Genomic DNA, 15,781 nt, shown 5'->3' on the forward strand with positions numbered 1-15,781 from the left:
GCTGATCTTTCCTGGGCATTACTCATTGCTGTTGTGATCTTAATGTTATTGGCACTAAACAGCATAAAGGTCTCTCATGAGATAAGTAGCTGCAACTTGGATGAGGCCACCCTCCAATGTGTGAAATGCCACCACCACCCCCCAGTCCAAACAATTCCACTAACATTGGTGACTTAAGTCCTTTTGTGCTGCTATAACAGAATACCGGAGACTGGGTAATATATAAAGAACAGAATTCTATTTTTCACAGTTCTATAGGCTGTCAAGTTCAATATCCAGCCACTAGTAGGTCTGATATCTGTTGAGAGACCTGTTCCCGTCTTCCAAGATGATAGCATGTTGCTATGTGTCCTGAAGGGCACTAAGGCCTCATATGACAAAAGGCAGAAGGGCAAACAGGCCTAAGCTAGTTAACTCCAGTCCCATAAAATGGGAGGAATCCACTATTAAGTCCTCAAAGACCCCACTTCTTAAAATTCCCACAATATAGACCGAGTTTCTATGTGAATTTGGGAGGGGACCTTCAGATGACAGCAATTGGTTAGGAAAAGCATTTACACAGGAAGTTGTCAGAGGCTGTGAAGAGTCAAGATAGAGGCCAGCTGTGATTTTAGCACGGAAAAAGAGAAACACATGCAAAATCTTCAAGGTGTATTGTCCTGACACATTGATGGAGCACAAAGTTGGCTCCTCCCGTCTATGGGGAATGGCCAAGGGTTGTTACTGAATTAGCATTCACTTCTAGAGATAAGGAGGGAGTATCCAACCTAAATTTTTAAATGCCTTGAAGTGCCTTTGGCTGGGAAGTCAAGTTTCAGGGCTTTCTACTTCTGAAGACTGACTTTTCGAGTGAGCCAAGGTATGCACCTCACTTTGGCACCCCTGCTCAAATAATCTTATTCATGAAACCTACTTCCTTCTGGAGAGCTGAAATGGGGAGCATGCTGCAAGACTGCAGGTAACCGGGACAGTCTATTTCGACTCTGTTTCCCAGTATCTCATCTTGTTCTAATCTTATCAACACACCAGTGAGGTTGCAGGCTGATTCGGGTTCCTGAGTAGTACAGTGTAAAAATATGTGTCTGTAAAGGTGACTCATACAATCAAAGATGAGAAGCCCTAGGGGAGTGGGAGGGAGAGAGGGAAGAGATGTCAATCCCTTGGTTCTACAACTTGCTGCTTCCTCCAAGTACAATCTTCTGGCCCCAGAGATGTGCTTTCGTTATCCTCTGCCTTGATTCCAATCTCTGCTCAAAAACAGCTTTATCAAAGAGGCCTTTCTTGAAAACCCTTCCTAAAATTACAAATACGTACCTACCCTCACTCTCTCTGCTCTTCATCCTGTACCTGTGCCCTGACAAATTAGTCAAATCCTGTCTGTTCACTGTTGTACTCCAAGGATCTCAAACACTGGTCACCATGAAGTACACAGGTTGCTACTCAAAAAGCACTTATTGATAGCTCTCTATCTTGAGTCCTCTGAAACCAAGTTTTGTAGCACATTCTTAAGTCCCTGGAAAAGCCTGCTTTTTTTTTTTTTTGATAAATTCCTTTTATTTATAAAAATGTGTATCTGCAGTTACTGGTCAAGGAATAAGGAAAATAGGAAAAAAGAAAGACATGTGCAATCCAATTCTGAGGGTATAAATCATTTTAAAAAGATAAGTCGTTCAAGGTTTACATTAGTCAAAATTAGCTGTAAAAGGAAACAAGTTTAGAAGTCAAAGAGTTTCTTTCCTGGGAGGAGCTGGCTCATGAAAAGTGGAGGGCCCTAGAGTTGCCAACTGAAAAAAAATGCCTCTTCCAAGTCACACTGTCCTTAAGTCAAGGGCACAATCTGGAACTGCACAATGGCTCTGAGCACACACACAGCTTTCTGCATTTTTATTTAAATTAGGTTGAGTAAAATCACATAGCCAGCTCCAAGTTGCACTATCCATTCCAAGTGCTGATAGTCACAAGTCACTAAAAAGAAGGGACGTGTTTTCATCACCATAGACAAGTTCCATAGGATAATTCTGATCAAAGGAAATCCACATGGATTCGGGATCCTCACACCAGGGAGGTCTGAAAAGGAAGAACTCAAGGGATCTAGAAGGCGATGTTTGAAAGCTGTTCCTAATAAATTCCATCCCAGCTTTTTAAGGAATGTGTCTATTATTAAATGATGGTCATCTCAAGTATCACTGCTGCAGTAAGAACAGATAATTAGGGACAAGGACTAGACTTCTATGGTGAAAGGGTAATGAGTAGCAGTAGCAGAAGGTTCTGGAAATGAGAGAAATGGACCAAACTAGGTTTGCAACAAGTTAAAACCCGGCAAGGGCTCAAGTCAGCTGGCATAACCTCTCAAAATGCAAATCCCTGGGCCTAGGATAAAAGACTGTTTTTTTTTTTTTAAGAAAAAAAAAAGTAAGGCTTGTCTGACTCCCAAGGTATCAAGTAATTCCCATTAAGCCCCATTTCAATGGCTGAAACATCATGCAGCGCTGAGGCACGCAGATTAAGTTTCCAGTCAAAGCTGACAGAAGCCTAGAGCAAGGAAATTAATATTTTAGAAAAAACATTGGCTTCTTTTCCACCCCTCCCCGCAAGGTTTTTGGAGAATTTAAGTCACAGAATGCCAAAAAGGGGTGAGATTTTGGAGAACATAGCAGAGAGGTGACCAATGGTGGGGAGAATTTATTCACAGGGGAAAATCCCAAAGCCCTGGAGTAAAGTACTTCTGCTGGCCTGTGCTGATGAAAGCTAAATCCAATTAAAAGCATTCCTCCAGGGCAAGTCTGTTCCGTGCAGACTCCTACCTGCCGCTTTAACTTCCTTTCCCCTCCTGTATCCAAGGGTAGTTTGAACTGCTCATAATCCCTACCACTCCTCCTGCATAGACCTTAAACATACTTTGCTCCCACAAGACAATACTATTCCACAGCCCTTAAGTAAGATGAAAACTAGAAATACAGATGATAGAAGAGGCCTAGACTCAAGAGAAGGAAACAAAAGGAAGAAAAAGGTTAGGAAAGTAAAAAGTCAAATTATGACTGTTTGCAGATGATGTGATCCTGTATTTAAGAGCTCCAAAAATGCTCTACCAAAAGACTCCTAGAGCTAATAAACAAATTCAGCAAAGTTGCAGGTTATATAATCAACATACAAAAATCAATAGCTTTCCTATACATCAATAATGAACCTGCTGGAAGAAATCAGGAAAACAATCCCATTCATAGTTGCCTCAAAAAGAAAGAAAGAAACCAAGGAATTAATCTAACCAAGGAGATAAAAGACTTTGAAAACTATACTGCATTGAAGAATATAAAAGAAGATGGAAAGACTGCCACTGTCATCAATAGGGAGAATTCATGTTAAAATGGCCATGCTGGGGCTGGGGTCGTGGCTCAGTGGTAGAGCACTTGCCTAGCACGTGTGAGGCACTGGGTTCAATCCTCAACACCATATAAAAATAAATAAATAAAATTAAGGAATTGTGTCCATCTACAAATAAAAAATATTTTTTTTAAAAAATGGCCATGCTACCAAATGCAATATACAAATTCAATGTAATCCCCATCAAAATCATGACAGTCTTCACAGAACCAGAAAAAAAAAAAGTCCTAAAATTCATTTGGAAGAATAAAGGACCTGGAGTAGCCAAGGCCAATCTAAGCCAAAAAGGCAATGCTGGAGGCATCATAGTAACTGACTTCAAATTCTACTACAGAGCTAGAGTAACAAAAACTGAATGGTACTGGCATAAAAACAGACACATAGACCAATGGTCCAGAATACAAGACACAGATAAACCCACACAGATACAGTCATCAAAAACATACATGTGTGCATGTACCAACATGTAACAATGAATCCCATTATTATGTACAACTAGAATGCACCAATAAAAACATAAAAAAGAAAAAAGAAACAAAAAAGATGCCTATATATTATAATTAGAGTGTATTATTTATTAAAGCACATTTGCACAAACATTAAACTATCAAGTTTCTAGGAATAGAAACAGCCTATAATTTCAGAGCATAGGACTGGAGAGGTACAAATAATTCAAGGTGTCTTACTATGATTTTAAGTGCCAAGAAATTACCTGAATGTATCTCTTTAAGACTTGAGACAAATGAGAATTTTAAGGACACTCCACAACTAACCTGGCCATTATGGTAGCCATTAGCCACATGGGCTATTGAAGTTCAAGTTACCTGAAATACAGTAATATATAAAATTCACATCCTTAGTTATGCATGCCACATTTCAAGCTATAAAGGACTAATGGTTGCCACAACAGAGAGAGAAGATATTTTGTTTACTGCAGAAAACTATATTGAACAGTGCTGCTCCCTAACATGACTACATCCTTTGTCCCGATTTTATCAAGGGAATTATAAAGTAAAAGCTCCCTAAATGCTGAGTCTCTGGGCTATTGGCAGCCTTCTCCACTCTGGCAAATTCTGAGCAGGGTTTCACGTGTTGTCCAATTACTCCCATCATTCCCAGTTTTGAGCTCATTAAAATGGCATTTGATGTAATAAAATATGTTCCCTAGAGGATAACCAATGGAAATTTGATGTTCTTAAGAATGCCATAGTAGAGGCAAAGTTTTGTCTTTTTTTTTTTTTTTTTTTGTACTGAGGATTAAACTCAGGAGCACTTGACCACTAAGCCACATCCGCAGCCCCATTTTGTATTTTATTCAGAGATAGGGTCTCACTGAGTTGCTTAGTGCCTCGTTTTTACTGAGGCTGGCTTTGAACTTGTGATCCTCCTGCCTCAGCCTCCAGAGCCACTGGGATTATAGGCTTGTGGCACCGTGCCCAGCTTGCATGTATAGCTTTGTGATACTTGACAAGGGGACCTGTCAGGAATATATCTGAGTGAGTCCAGGACAAAGAACGTGCTCTCTGCAATTGATGTCTTTGTTTCCTTGGTTTGTCTTGTCCAGGGAATCTGCAGGAAGACTGAATGGAAGCTAAGGATACTTTGAGAGAGACTGAAAGCTCTGGGAGTTCTCAGACTTCGCTCCTACATCTGTTCAGGTTCCATGAAGGAAGCATTGCTTTAGAATCATCATGAAGTGCTGGTGATGGAACACTCAGGAGCTAACCAGATGAACAGGGAGGCACTGACAGGCTCCCCTGCCTTCTGCTAATTACTGAGACATTGTGGGAAAAGAAGAAAGGGATTCCCTACCTGTACACTGCAAACTCTTCACCTTACAATGTTTTGTGTCATCATTTCCCTAATTACAATTTACCAGTGACTCAGATTTCAACTAAACTATATATGGCCTGGCATGTAAGGTGCTCATAACCTGAGTACTTCCTGCAGAACAATCCTTTGTATCAAAGCCTTTTGACCTATTAACTCCTTCTGTCTTCCCCCCTCCTAGCACTAGATTCCCCAGATGGACCAGAAGGTCAAGAAAATCATCATCCCCCAGGTGGCCTGCCAAGCCTCTGGAAGGAGTTCATTGCCTTTGCCATAAGGCTTACATGATGGGGGTGGGACTCTGAGAATGTTCTCTGCAAGGATGTCTGACCCGGTCCAAGATGAGTGGTCCAAAGCAGCTCACATACTAATGGCCTGTGCTGGGCGTGGCTGCTGGACCTGGAGGATGGCCTATGCACAGATGATGGGCACATATCCCTGCCAGGCACTTGCCTGCTTCTGCTATGTCCTTGAAGCAAGAGAGAAAGAATGACCCTTGAGCTAGCAAGTGGACAGCGAAGCCCTTGAAGCCAGGCTTTCAGAACCAGGATGATTGTTTCCTCCTTTCAAAAGCTGTCCTAACCACCTCCAACCTAAACTTTTCCAGTGTTGGTTTTTAACTATCTTAATTTTAAGGTATTAGATGGGACTCTACACCATTTTGAGGGTAAGTTTCCAGGAGTCAAAGAACTTTTTAATTCTCCCATTGCTCAACTCTTAAAATTTTGCTCATTTTTGTTATACTGGATTTAACATCCACAGACAGGAGTTTGGATTCAGTGAGTGGTATTTCTCCAATACAGTACATCAAGTAAGTATCTTGACCAACTGACTAAAATTCTTTCTCTGTATCGAATCTGGGTTAGATCGGATCAGTGATTTGCAACCCGGTTCCCACATCAGAATCATCTGGGGTTCTTTTATGATAATAAAGTTGCCAGGGGTCTCCACCAGGGCAATAGATTAGAATTTCTGGGGGTTCGGTTCAGGCATTGGAATTGTTTTTAAACTTCTCAGATGATTCTAATGTGCAGCCAATATTGAATAAAGAGAGTTCAGGAAAGGCCTTACTCTATAAGAGTGGAAAATGCATTAAAAAAAGCCCAGTAGTTTACAGAGGGTAAGAGGTGGATGACCAACACGTGATGCTTTTCAACTCAGCCTTCAGCTGGCTGCGAAGGACGCTGCAAGTTGTATTATGTTAGAGCCTTATTAGAAACATAAGCAGGCATGGTCAAGCCCCACTCAAAGAATCTTCTCATATGACTCAGACTCTAACTACACTTTGGGGATGAAGTAGGAATCATAAAATACAATTAGCTCCAGAACATTTACTTGTCATTGTGTAAATTCTTCCTGGAAGATCACTTCTGGTTTAATTTTTAAGTACATATTGTACAAGCTCCCATCTCTTTCAAGGGTGGAAATCCTTTGACAATTACCCAGGAGACAATAGGCTTGCGTTAGAAAGATCTGTTTGAAAGATTGGAGGGGCTGGTTTCCCAAGAAATATCTAAAGTGCTTTGACCCCACCAATCAACATAAATAGTGAGTTCAGGAGGACAATGTGGGAAAAGGTATCCACTTCTCCACCCATAATCCAGCAGAGAAATGAGAAAGGCTAATGATTCCTTAGATCAGAGGTAATAGTTGTTGTGGAGAATTTTTCCGTCAGAAAACCACAATGCTACATAGGTACAACACAAATGTGATAAATCTGAAGTTAACATATTCCTGCAATTTAATTTGTTTTGCTACCTCTATGTCATTTTCAGTCCATTAAACATACATCCCATTACACACACACACAAAACAAAACAAAACAAAACACTAGCTATATTTCAGAAATGTTCAAAAATTTGAGTATTTTCTTAGTACAACAACATCTCCCCTAACAGGAATCAGTGTGAAATAAAAATTATGATTTTTAAGTATTACATAAAAGATATATTCCACATAAAACACGGATTCCAATACATAAGGAAGTAATATTGAAATCTATTACGATTTGAGAAAACTTTGCCACGTATAGTGTATGGGTGCGAATCGAGTCCTTGTTTAAGGAAGCCATCCTTGGGGGAAAATCTCCACCAAAGAAGAAGGATCACAATGATGCTCAGTCCCTACAAACCCCACTGCAAAGATCATCCTGATGAACACTTGGAGGAAAAGAGGGGAAAGAAGCCCATGCCATAGAGTGAGAGCTAATTATTCAACACGTCAACCAAAATTACATAAAACAACCTCATGACTCAACTTCCCTTTTTAATGCCCTTGGAGAAATGACATTTATAGAGAGCAAGATGTAGGCAATCAGGAGTCAGAAGTGGCTCGCTATGCCTGCTACTGCAGGCTCTGCCCATCAAGGACATTCTTTCCACCACATCCCTAGGAACCGTCCTAGTGCTACAGGTTGGCTTTTGCTGTTCCTTAAGATATGTCCTCTTTTATATAAAAACAATTTGATGAATTATCAGATGCTTATGTTACTTGTGTTCTGCCACTAAAACAATTTTGCTCTTCTCTCTATCTTTATTCAGACATTCATGTTTGAAAAAGTTCTAGGAAAGTTAGCCACAGTTAATATTGGACCTGTGTCCACATGGGGAAGCGCCCTTCCTACGTAAAGATGCCCATATTCCTGATTATGCCAAGCACCTTGAATCCCTGGGGAAGGGCCAAACCACAGGCCTGTAGCAACTAGCACAGCCTTTTTATAGATGACAACATTTGCCCACTGACAGTGTGATAGAACCCTTAAGAAGGCAGACCTCATGGTGTTTCAAAGAGAAGCTGTTCCCCACAAGAAAAGAGGAAAAGAAAAATGACTCATTACACAGTTTGAACTCCAGAAAGACCATGGACAAAACCCTCAAAGCAGTGGACTTGGAAAAAGGAGACTCTCCAGTCCTAAATATGGCTTCTAATTTTCAAAGCAAGAACGAGGCATTTGATCAAAAATAGGAAAACAATGGCACTCAGTCACTGAGCCATATCCTCAGCTCCACTTCATATTCTATTTAGAGACAGAGTCTCACTGAGCAGCTTAGCACCTCACCACTGCTGAGGCTGGCTTTGAACTCGTGATCCTCCTGCTTCAGTCTCCTGAGCTGCTGTGATTACAGGTGTGCACCATGACACCCTGCTGAGACCTCAGATTTTTATTTTAGACTTCATGCTTACACTTTAAGCAATGAGGGAGCACAATGACTAAAAATGATAAAATAAGGGAAAGAAATTCATGATACGTTACAATGTTTCAGTGGATGAGGGGTCCCTCCACGGCTTTGACAGATGGTTTCATGTTTCTGGGCCTCCAATTCCACATCTGCAAAATGGGATAATTATCCCCAGTTCAGAAGGTTGTCTCCAAGATTAAATACCACATGCAAGTGGAACTGTTTTGCAAACAATAAAATGCTCTGTGCATGAAAGGAATTATGGAAAGATTATTATAACCAGACACCACTAATACGTTTTCTTCAAACTTATCAGGCTATACTTTTCCCACTCACAGGCACTCATTTTCCATAAGCCTCAATGACAGTCAAGTTATTCAAATTAATTCTCTTTTTGGTTTTCCTGGCTCTATTTTTTTTTATCTGTTTGGACAAGTAGACAAATATTTATCTCCATAATTTTTTGCTTTAATATATATTTAAAAGCTATTTTAACCAAGACAGACATGTTGTGTGGTCCCAGGATATATATACCAAAGAGGGCGGAGGGCAAAAAGGTTCACTTAAGTTAAGACCAACTGCATCCCTGGTCACCTCTGATAATTTCCCCTCCAGGGAAATTGGGGTTTCAGGGGCTGCTTTCAACCAAAACAGTCACCACCTGACCACTCTTGATTCTTTCGTTTTTTTATAACTTCAAGATGCTTCAGTTTAAAAAGCAGGAAAACCAAGTTGGCCTACATGGTCTTGTCGAGTAGCAAGGAAGAGAATTTAAGAGAGGTGACACCGGATCAATCAAACTGTCCCAAGCTTTTTAGGACTCACTCCAGAGACGCCCTTGAAGATAAATTCTATCAAAGTACTGATCATAATCAAAACAGCACATTGTATCAGAGGTCAAGTATTGTTTTTTTCACTTCCTTTCCCAGAACTACTTAAAGATGAATGTCTAAAGAAAGATACAGGGAAGAACAAAATGATTTGGGTTGGCAGAACACAACTTAGACAGGCATGTAATACCTAATCAAGTTGTTTTTATATAAAAGGAGTTAATACCTTAGGAATGGTGGGGCCAAGGGGTTTGGCTCAGGAGGGGTTAAAGCGAATTGTAACAGCTATTCAAGAAGTTAACACTGTACTGGTAAGAAACTGTATTCTCTCAATGTCCCCCAAGGTACCCCAGGCATCTCATTAATATACTGATAGCAGGCAAACTCTTGAGTTTGCAAACATGCTTTGTAAAGTGCTGAATTAACATAAGTAATTACACTGTTGCCCCAAACATCCTCACCAACATCATCATTAAAATCTTGAGAGATAAATGTTTTCAGCAGTTTTGAGAGCTAAGCAGTAGCATGTCATATTGGAAGAATTTTGTTTTCACCATTCCCATAGATTATTAGGACCTAAGAATACTACAACTCTTAGTTCATCTCCTTTTCCCCTTTGATCAAACAGGTTGGGCATGGCCAGTGGAGGCATCATTATGCAGTCAGTGGTAGCTCTTGAATTTTCATAGAGGAGGGGCTCCACGGGTGGTGGTCTGGCTGGAAGGGAAGTGGGAGACCTATCTGGAAAGCTCAGGGTGGCTTTGCAGGGAGAGGATGGAGACTAAAGGCCTTCTCGACCCTCCTTGGAGACTCACCCCATCAAGGCTCCATTTAAGGAAGGCTTTATGGTTAAGGGTCCTTAGCATGTATTATTTTCACAGGGCTTTCCAAACACTGCAACCATGTGTCACCTCTGTAATAGGGGATACCTGCCCTCAGACAGATATAAAAATGTCACCAGGCCCTCTCCATGGCCTCAAGACTCCTTCAGCCACCCCTCCTCCCCAATCCCAATGACAGGAGATGACCTGCTTCATAAGAAGAAAAGGGAGGAGTAGCAAATAATTGCCCTGAGTCAGATGGTATGATTTTCTTTATGACTTTTTCCTGGCCTCTATAGTCATAATGTGTTGAGCTCTCTACAAACAGTTTACACACAGGAAAATAAATGAATCAAAGGCAGCCTGAGATGTACGGAACAACAAGAGCTCTGAACACTCACACACTGCAGCACCCACAAATTCACCAAAACTCAAGACTGCAGACAGAGCAAACTTTCATTGCTAAGAGCAATTTACATGAAGCACATGATTCACGACTCCCCACTGTCTATGGTTCTGTCAGTCCTGTGTGTGCTATAAGCAACAAAGCCACGGGTGTCTCCGCTTGTAGGGAGGAGGTAAGCAGTCTAAAAAAAAGGAAAAGTTCCACCCCCCAGTGTTGGATCCACAAGCAGCTCTCCTTGCCTTTAAAAGCAATAAATTCCAAACAGTAATGAACACAATATATAAACAAATGCATTTACCGAGTATGTGCACTAGGGCAGAATCAGACAGAAGTCTCCCCCTCTGAGAGTTTTTATTCTAACAAGGGAATCCACACATACGCACATGCATGTGCACATGTGTGTGTGCATGTGTGTGTGCATACACACACACAACCACTAGCAGTTTGGTGAACAAACTGGCCATATGAGTGAGACTCTGAGAGAGGCTGTGAGGAGGAGAAAGAAGGAGATTGAAGTGAGATACTTAAGGGAGACCCAATGGGAGTAACATTCAGGCCAAGCATGATTTCAAAGAGTGAAGCTATTGCAGGGCACATGGAGACTGAGAAAATTTGGAGGAATAGTAACAATTTCCAAATGGAAGGAATGAAAAAAATGGAAGGAATGAAAAAGTGGAAGGGATAGTCATAGCTAGGAAATTGGAAATAAAAAAATGATGCATGAAAAAACTTTGTTCAAGAGGAACCAAGGAGTGAGAAATACAAAGGGGAGAGTGGGAGAGACTTGGCCTTATCCATACATGCAATCATCAAATTGTGTCCCATCTGTGTGCAAAGCACTGTTTCAGGAGCAGGGACACCGAGGCAGCCTCTCACCTCAATGAGGAAGGTCAACCATGCAAATAACCTAGGATTCATGGAAAGGATTCCTGGAAGGCTCTCTATCAGGGACCACCTATTCAGAAGGATGTTTGATGACAACATATGTGTATTGATGAAGAAAAGGACAAAGGGTGCCGTGGGCAGAAACCAATTAAAAGATTCTTACAGATGACACAAAATAAGAGTTTAGGTTTGCATGGTGGAAGCACAGTTCGAGAGAAAAATGAAACCAAATGGTTATGTAGTTCATGTAACTAGGTTTCTGTTGTGAGTAAACATCTGATTAAGAGATTCTTGGTATTAAGACCTAAAAATTACTCTGCTATTCTGATAAGTAACTTTGGATGCAATCAGAAGCAACATAAGATATGGATTGCAACGGAAAGTTTTTCTGGTTTTATTCGTTCTTTTTTTTCCTTCTTCCCTTCTTCAAGTGAAAGGTTAAAAGAAAGTCAGAAAATAAAATTATTTGGAAAAAATCTGAAATTATGAGACATGGTTATTGCAGCCACCACGTTAAAGTCATTAGAACGGACAAAGACCCATAATTTTAGAAGGTAAATATCATCAAATCACATACAAAAAAATGCCTTTTGCTGAGTAAAATACAGAAGCCAATCAATGAAAAAACCTGCAGTGGCACTCTCAGATTTGTTCAAGATAAATGTGGAGAGAGTCAAGAAAATTGTAGTGAGTCCTTATGGAACTTTAGCCAAGTAAGTTTCTCAAAACAAAAGAAGAGGTTTAAAAGGAATTGAAGAGGAGAAGAAACTTCTGAAAAACTTGTCATTAGTTCACTAAATTATTGAGTACATGCCTTGTTTGGAGCAGTGCGACATATTTCAAGAAATGCCACAGAAGAGTAGCTTCAGAATGAATTAAGGCTCATATGTGTCAAAGCAGTCTGTAATCAAAAGTCTAATGTGGTAAAAATGATTAATGTTGCGACTTACACAGAGAAACAGATCCTTCAGTTCTATAGCTCATGGTCAAGATGTGGACATTCAATGGACGAAAGACCCATGAAAGATGCTTGGGGAAAATAAACTGGTCAAAATCCAACAGGGTTAATTCACATGCCACCTGTGTACTCTCTCTGGTCTGCTAGCCTGTGTGTATTGGTTACATATAATTAAAACAGGCCTTGAAACTTAGGAGGAGTCCAAAGAGTCTCATAAAACCAAGTTGCAACAACACTCCCTGGAATCCTCATCTTTTTTTTTTTTTTTTTTGGGCAGAGGGTGGGTGGTGGTGTACAAGGGATTGGACTCAGGGACGACTTAACCACTGAGCCACATCCCCAGCCCTTTTTATAGAGACAGGGTCTTGCTGAGTTGCTTAGGGCCTCACCAAATTGCTGAGGCTGGCTTTGAACTCGAAATTCTCCTGCCTCAGCCTCCCAAACCTGGGATGGAATCCTCCTCTTCTTCACTGCTGGACAGAATCCTGATGGGATCCACTAAAATCATTACAGAAAATTTGACTCCTCCTGGGAAGAAGCTTTTTAACTGTATGAGAATAGAGATTCTTACACATGAACGGCATCACCTGAGGACCTTATAAGATGCTGATTCTGATGTTGAAGGTCTGAGGAAGAGCCCAAGAATTTGCATTTCTAGTTAATTCTCAGTGATGCTGATGCTGATGGATCCTTAGAAACTGCAAGTTATTGGGACAACTTCAGGTTATCAGGAGGAGATAGAAACCTATCATCTTCAGGGTCAGCAAAACTTAGCTCAAGATGTGAGTTCCAATGTCAGTTACAGCTCATGCAATGTGAATGTTCAGAGATGAGCTAGGCCGCTGAAAGATGGAGAAAGTAGAACAAACAAGTCCACAGCTGGAGGTGATGGAAAACCGGAGCCAAGCGGAGGAAAAGATTTGCTCACCAGATGAAATAAGCAGGTGATGAGAGAAGCAATAGAAATTATTACAAAAGAAATCTATTCCGGTAACAAAAATTGTAAGAGTCAGAATGTCCAGGATGAGTTAATATTGTTAGCAACTAGTTTATAACAATATAACTTAAGGGATTCTAAAATATTAAATACTACATATGTATGGATTGAATTTTTTTTTCCTTTCTACTTATTTGAAGGGAAAATTATATCAGATGTTTCCTCCTCAGCCCAATATTACATATTTTAGAGAATAAAACATCAACATGATATGTAGCAATAAGATAGTTACTCAAAACACTGCTCAGCACAGTGGCTCATGCCTATAATCTCAACTTCTCAGAAGGCTGAGGCAGGAGGATCACAGCTGAAAGCCAGGCTGAGCAACTTAGCGAGTCCCTAAGCAACTTAGCAAGACGCTGACTCAAAATAAAAAATAAAAAGGGCTGAGGATGTAGCTCAGTGTGAAGTGCCCCGGGGTTCAATTCTCAGTACCAAAAAAAGAAAAAAAAAAAAAAAAGATTCCTATTCTGTGCTAACAAGTATCTGCAAACTATACAGAAACGCAATTATGGTCCTCAACAGCTCCTCCCTTGCCTAAAAACAACGGTCTGAAAACTGCCAATCTGTAGCAAATTCTGTCTCTTCTAAGAATATTTTAAGAAAAGTGATGGAGAAATCTTTGAAAGGCAACAAAGCACTAATTTTATCCAGACAACTTTTTCTTCTTTCCCTCAAAACATAGAATCTCTTTGGGGTTTTACTTCTTTTCCTAAACATGGCAAACCATTGTATGATTTTCTACCTTAAGAAAAAACCCGTGCAGACATTTTTTACAGATTTAGAGGAAAAGAGGAATGAAAACACCATAATTAACAAGAGAAATGGTATTACCACCCAAACCAAGCCAGCCTTTCCTTTAGCCAAAAGGAGTGAATTCTACACTGAAGTAAACATGCTATTTAGTCAGGATGTACACTAAGACACCTGCAGGAGGAAAATTTCAAAATAACTATGGTTTCTTTTTTCTTTTTCTTAATAGTAGCCATCTTCAACAAAACTCAAAGTCAGTTTGGACCTGCTCTGTCTTTTCATAGTTTTCTATTTTGATTAGTTAAGAATTATATAAATGTTTGATAGGTCAACTTCAATGATTTTCTCTAACAACATGAAGAATTAAATATTTTGGAACAGAAAAAAAAAAGGAGAAATTTCCTTTAGTCCAATTCTTTTTTTTTTAAATTTATGCATTTACTTTTTACTTTAGGTATATATGATAGCAGAATGCACTTTGATTCATTGTGCACAACTGCAGCACAACTTTAGATTTCTTTTTTTTAGTTGACTTTTTAAAAAATAAATGACAGTGGAATGCATTACAATTCTTATTACACATATACAGCGCAATTTTTCATATCTCTGTTCGTATATAAAGTATGTTGACACCAACTCGTGTCTTCATACATGTACTACAACTTTACATTTCCATGGTTGTGCACAATTTAGTGTCGCACCATATGTGTAGTCATACATGTACCTAGAGTAATGATGTCTCTCTCATTCCATCACCTTTACTGCCCCCATGTCCCCTCTCTAAGACCCTCCTCATCTTGTCCAATTCTTGTCACTGCACATAGAAGGAAAGTAAGACCCCATGAGACCAAACTCTCACCTGTTCATTGGGGCACCTTGATTCCTGGTGCACTGTGCATGGGTCACTTTTTGTCTCCTAGGTGGAGTTTTTCTGATCGTAAACTAAGGGTCAACTCTGGGTCACCTTCCATTCAAGATCAAGTTTTTTTGTGATAATTACATATCTGCAACTTCTTTTATACTTGGCCCTGGACTCTAAAGTAGGAAAATGATGATGGGTTTAGCTAAACCTGGAGCAAAGTAAAGTTCTGGTTTGGTGATATAACAATGCAGACTTCAGTCTCTATTTGCAACTGGGGAAAGGAGAGGAGGCATTTTAAAATTTATTTTCTAAGACAACAGAGAACCCTAGCATTAGTCACAGATTTGGGTCTTGAGGAAGCTGAAGCTTGTAAATTTCAGGGGGCACAGTTTAAGAATAACACAAATTAATCATAGAAATGTAGGTCTTAAAGTAAATATTATTTAGAATTAACATGGCATCACACAAATTATAAATTTTAAAAAGCTTCAAATACAAAATAAAATAGGAAACAGGTATTTTTAATCAATCAGCTACTGGAAACACCTCTGAAATGTCTTTTCTATATTTATTTATTTATTATTTGCATTCTTTTTGTTCACTTCTCCAATTGAATTTGCAATATTCTCTACTGAAAGAACAGAAAAAAATAATTCAGTCTTTTCTCTAGAACTGTTGATCAAAATGTGTAATTTATTCTTGAAAAATTTGAAAAAGTTTCTTTCTGCTTCATAACTCATCATAGTTTATGTCATGTACATTTTTTTGGATTGCCTCCAAATTTGGGGAAACTTCCACCAGCTTTTTATATATAAACTGTAGGGTTTAGGGCATTTCAAGTTTTCGTAGTTGTTGACTGACTTGATGACAACTTGCTAA

General features: G+C 39.7%; 1 protein-coding gene across 2 annotated transcripts in view; it reads right to left on the reverse strand.

Moving 5' to 3' along the window:
- The window catches only part of Tgfbr2 (transforming growth factor beta receptor 2), an 83,599-nt gene that overhangs the window by 59,809 nt on the left and 8,009 nt on the right, over window positions 1-15,781 (reverse strand). The window contains exon 2 of one of the 2 annotated variants that reach the window (XM_005317310.5): window positions 8,465-8,539. The exons of the other annotated variant lie outside the window; for it this stretch is intronic. Coding sequence (XP_005317367.1) covers window positions 8,465-8,539 — 75 coding nt within the window. The remainder of the gene's footprint in view (window positions 1-8,464; window positions 8,540-15,781) is intronic. 2 annotated transcript variants of the gene reach the window in all.

This window comes from Ictidomys tridecemlineatus, chromosome 2 (genome assembly GCF_052094955.1).
Source record: "Ictidomys tridecemlineatus isolate mIctTri1 chromosome 2, mIctTri1.hap1, whole genome shotgun sequence".
Lineage (NCBI taxonomy): Eukaryota > Metazoa > Chordata > Mammalia > Rodentia > Sciuridae > Ictidomys > Ictidomys tridecemlineatus.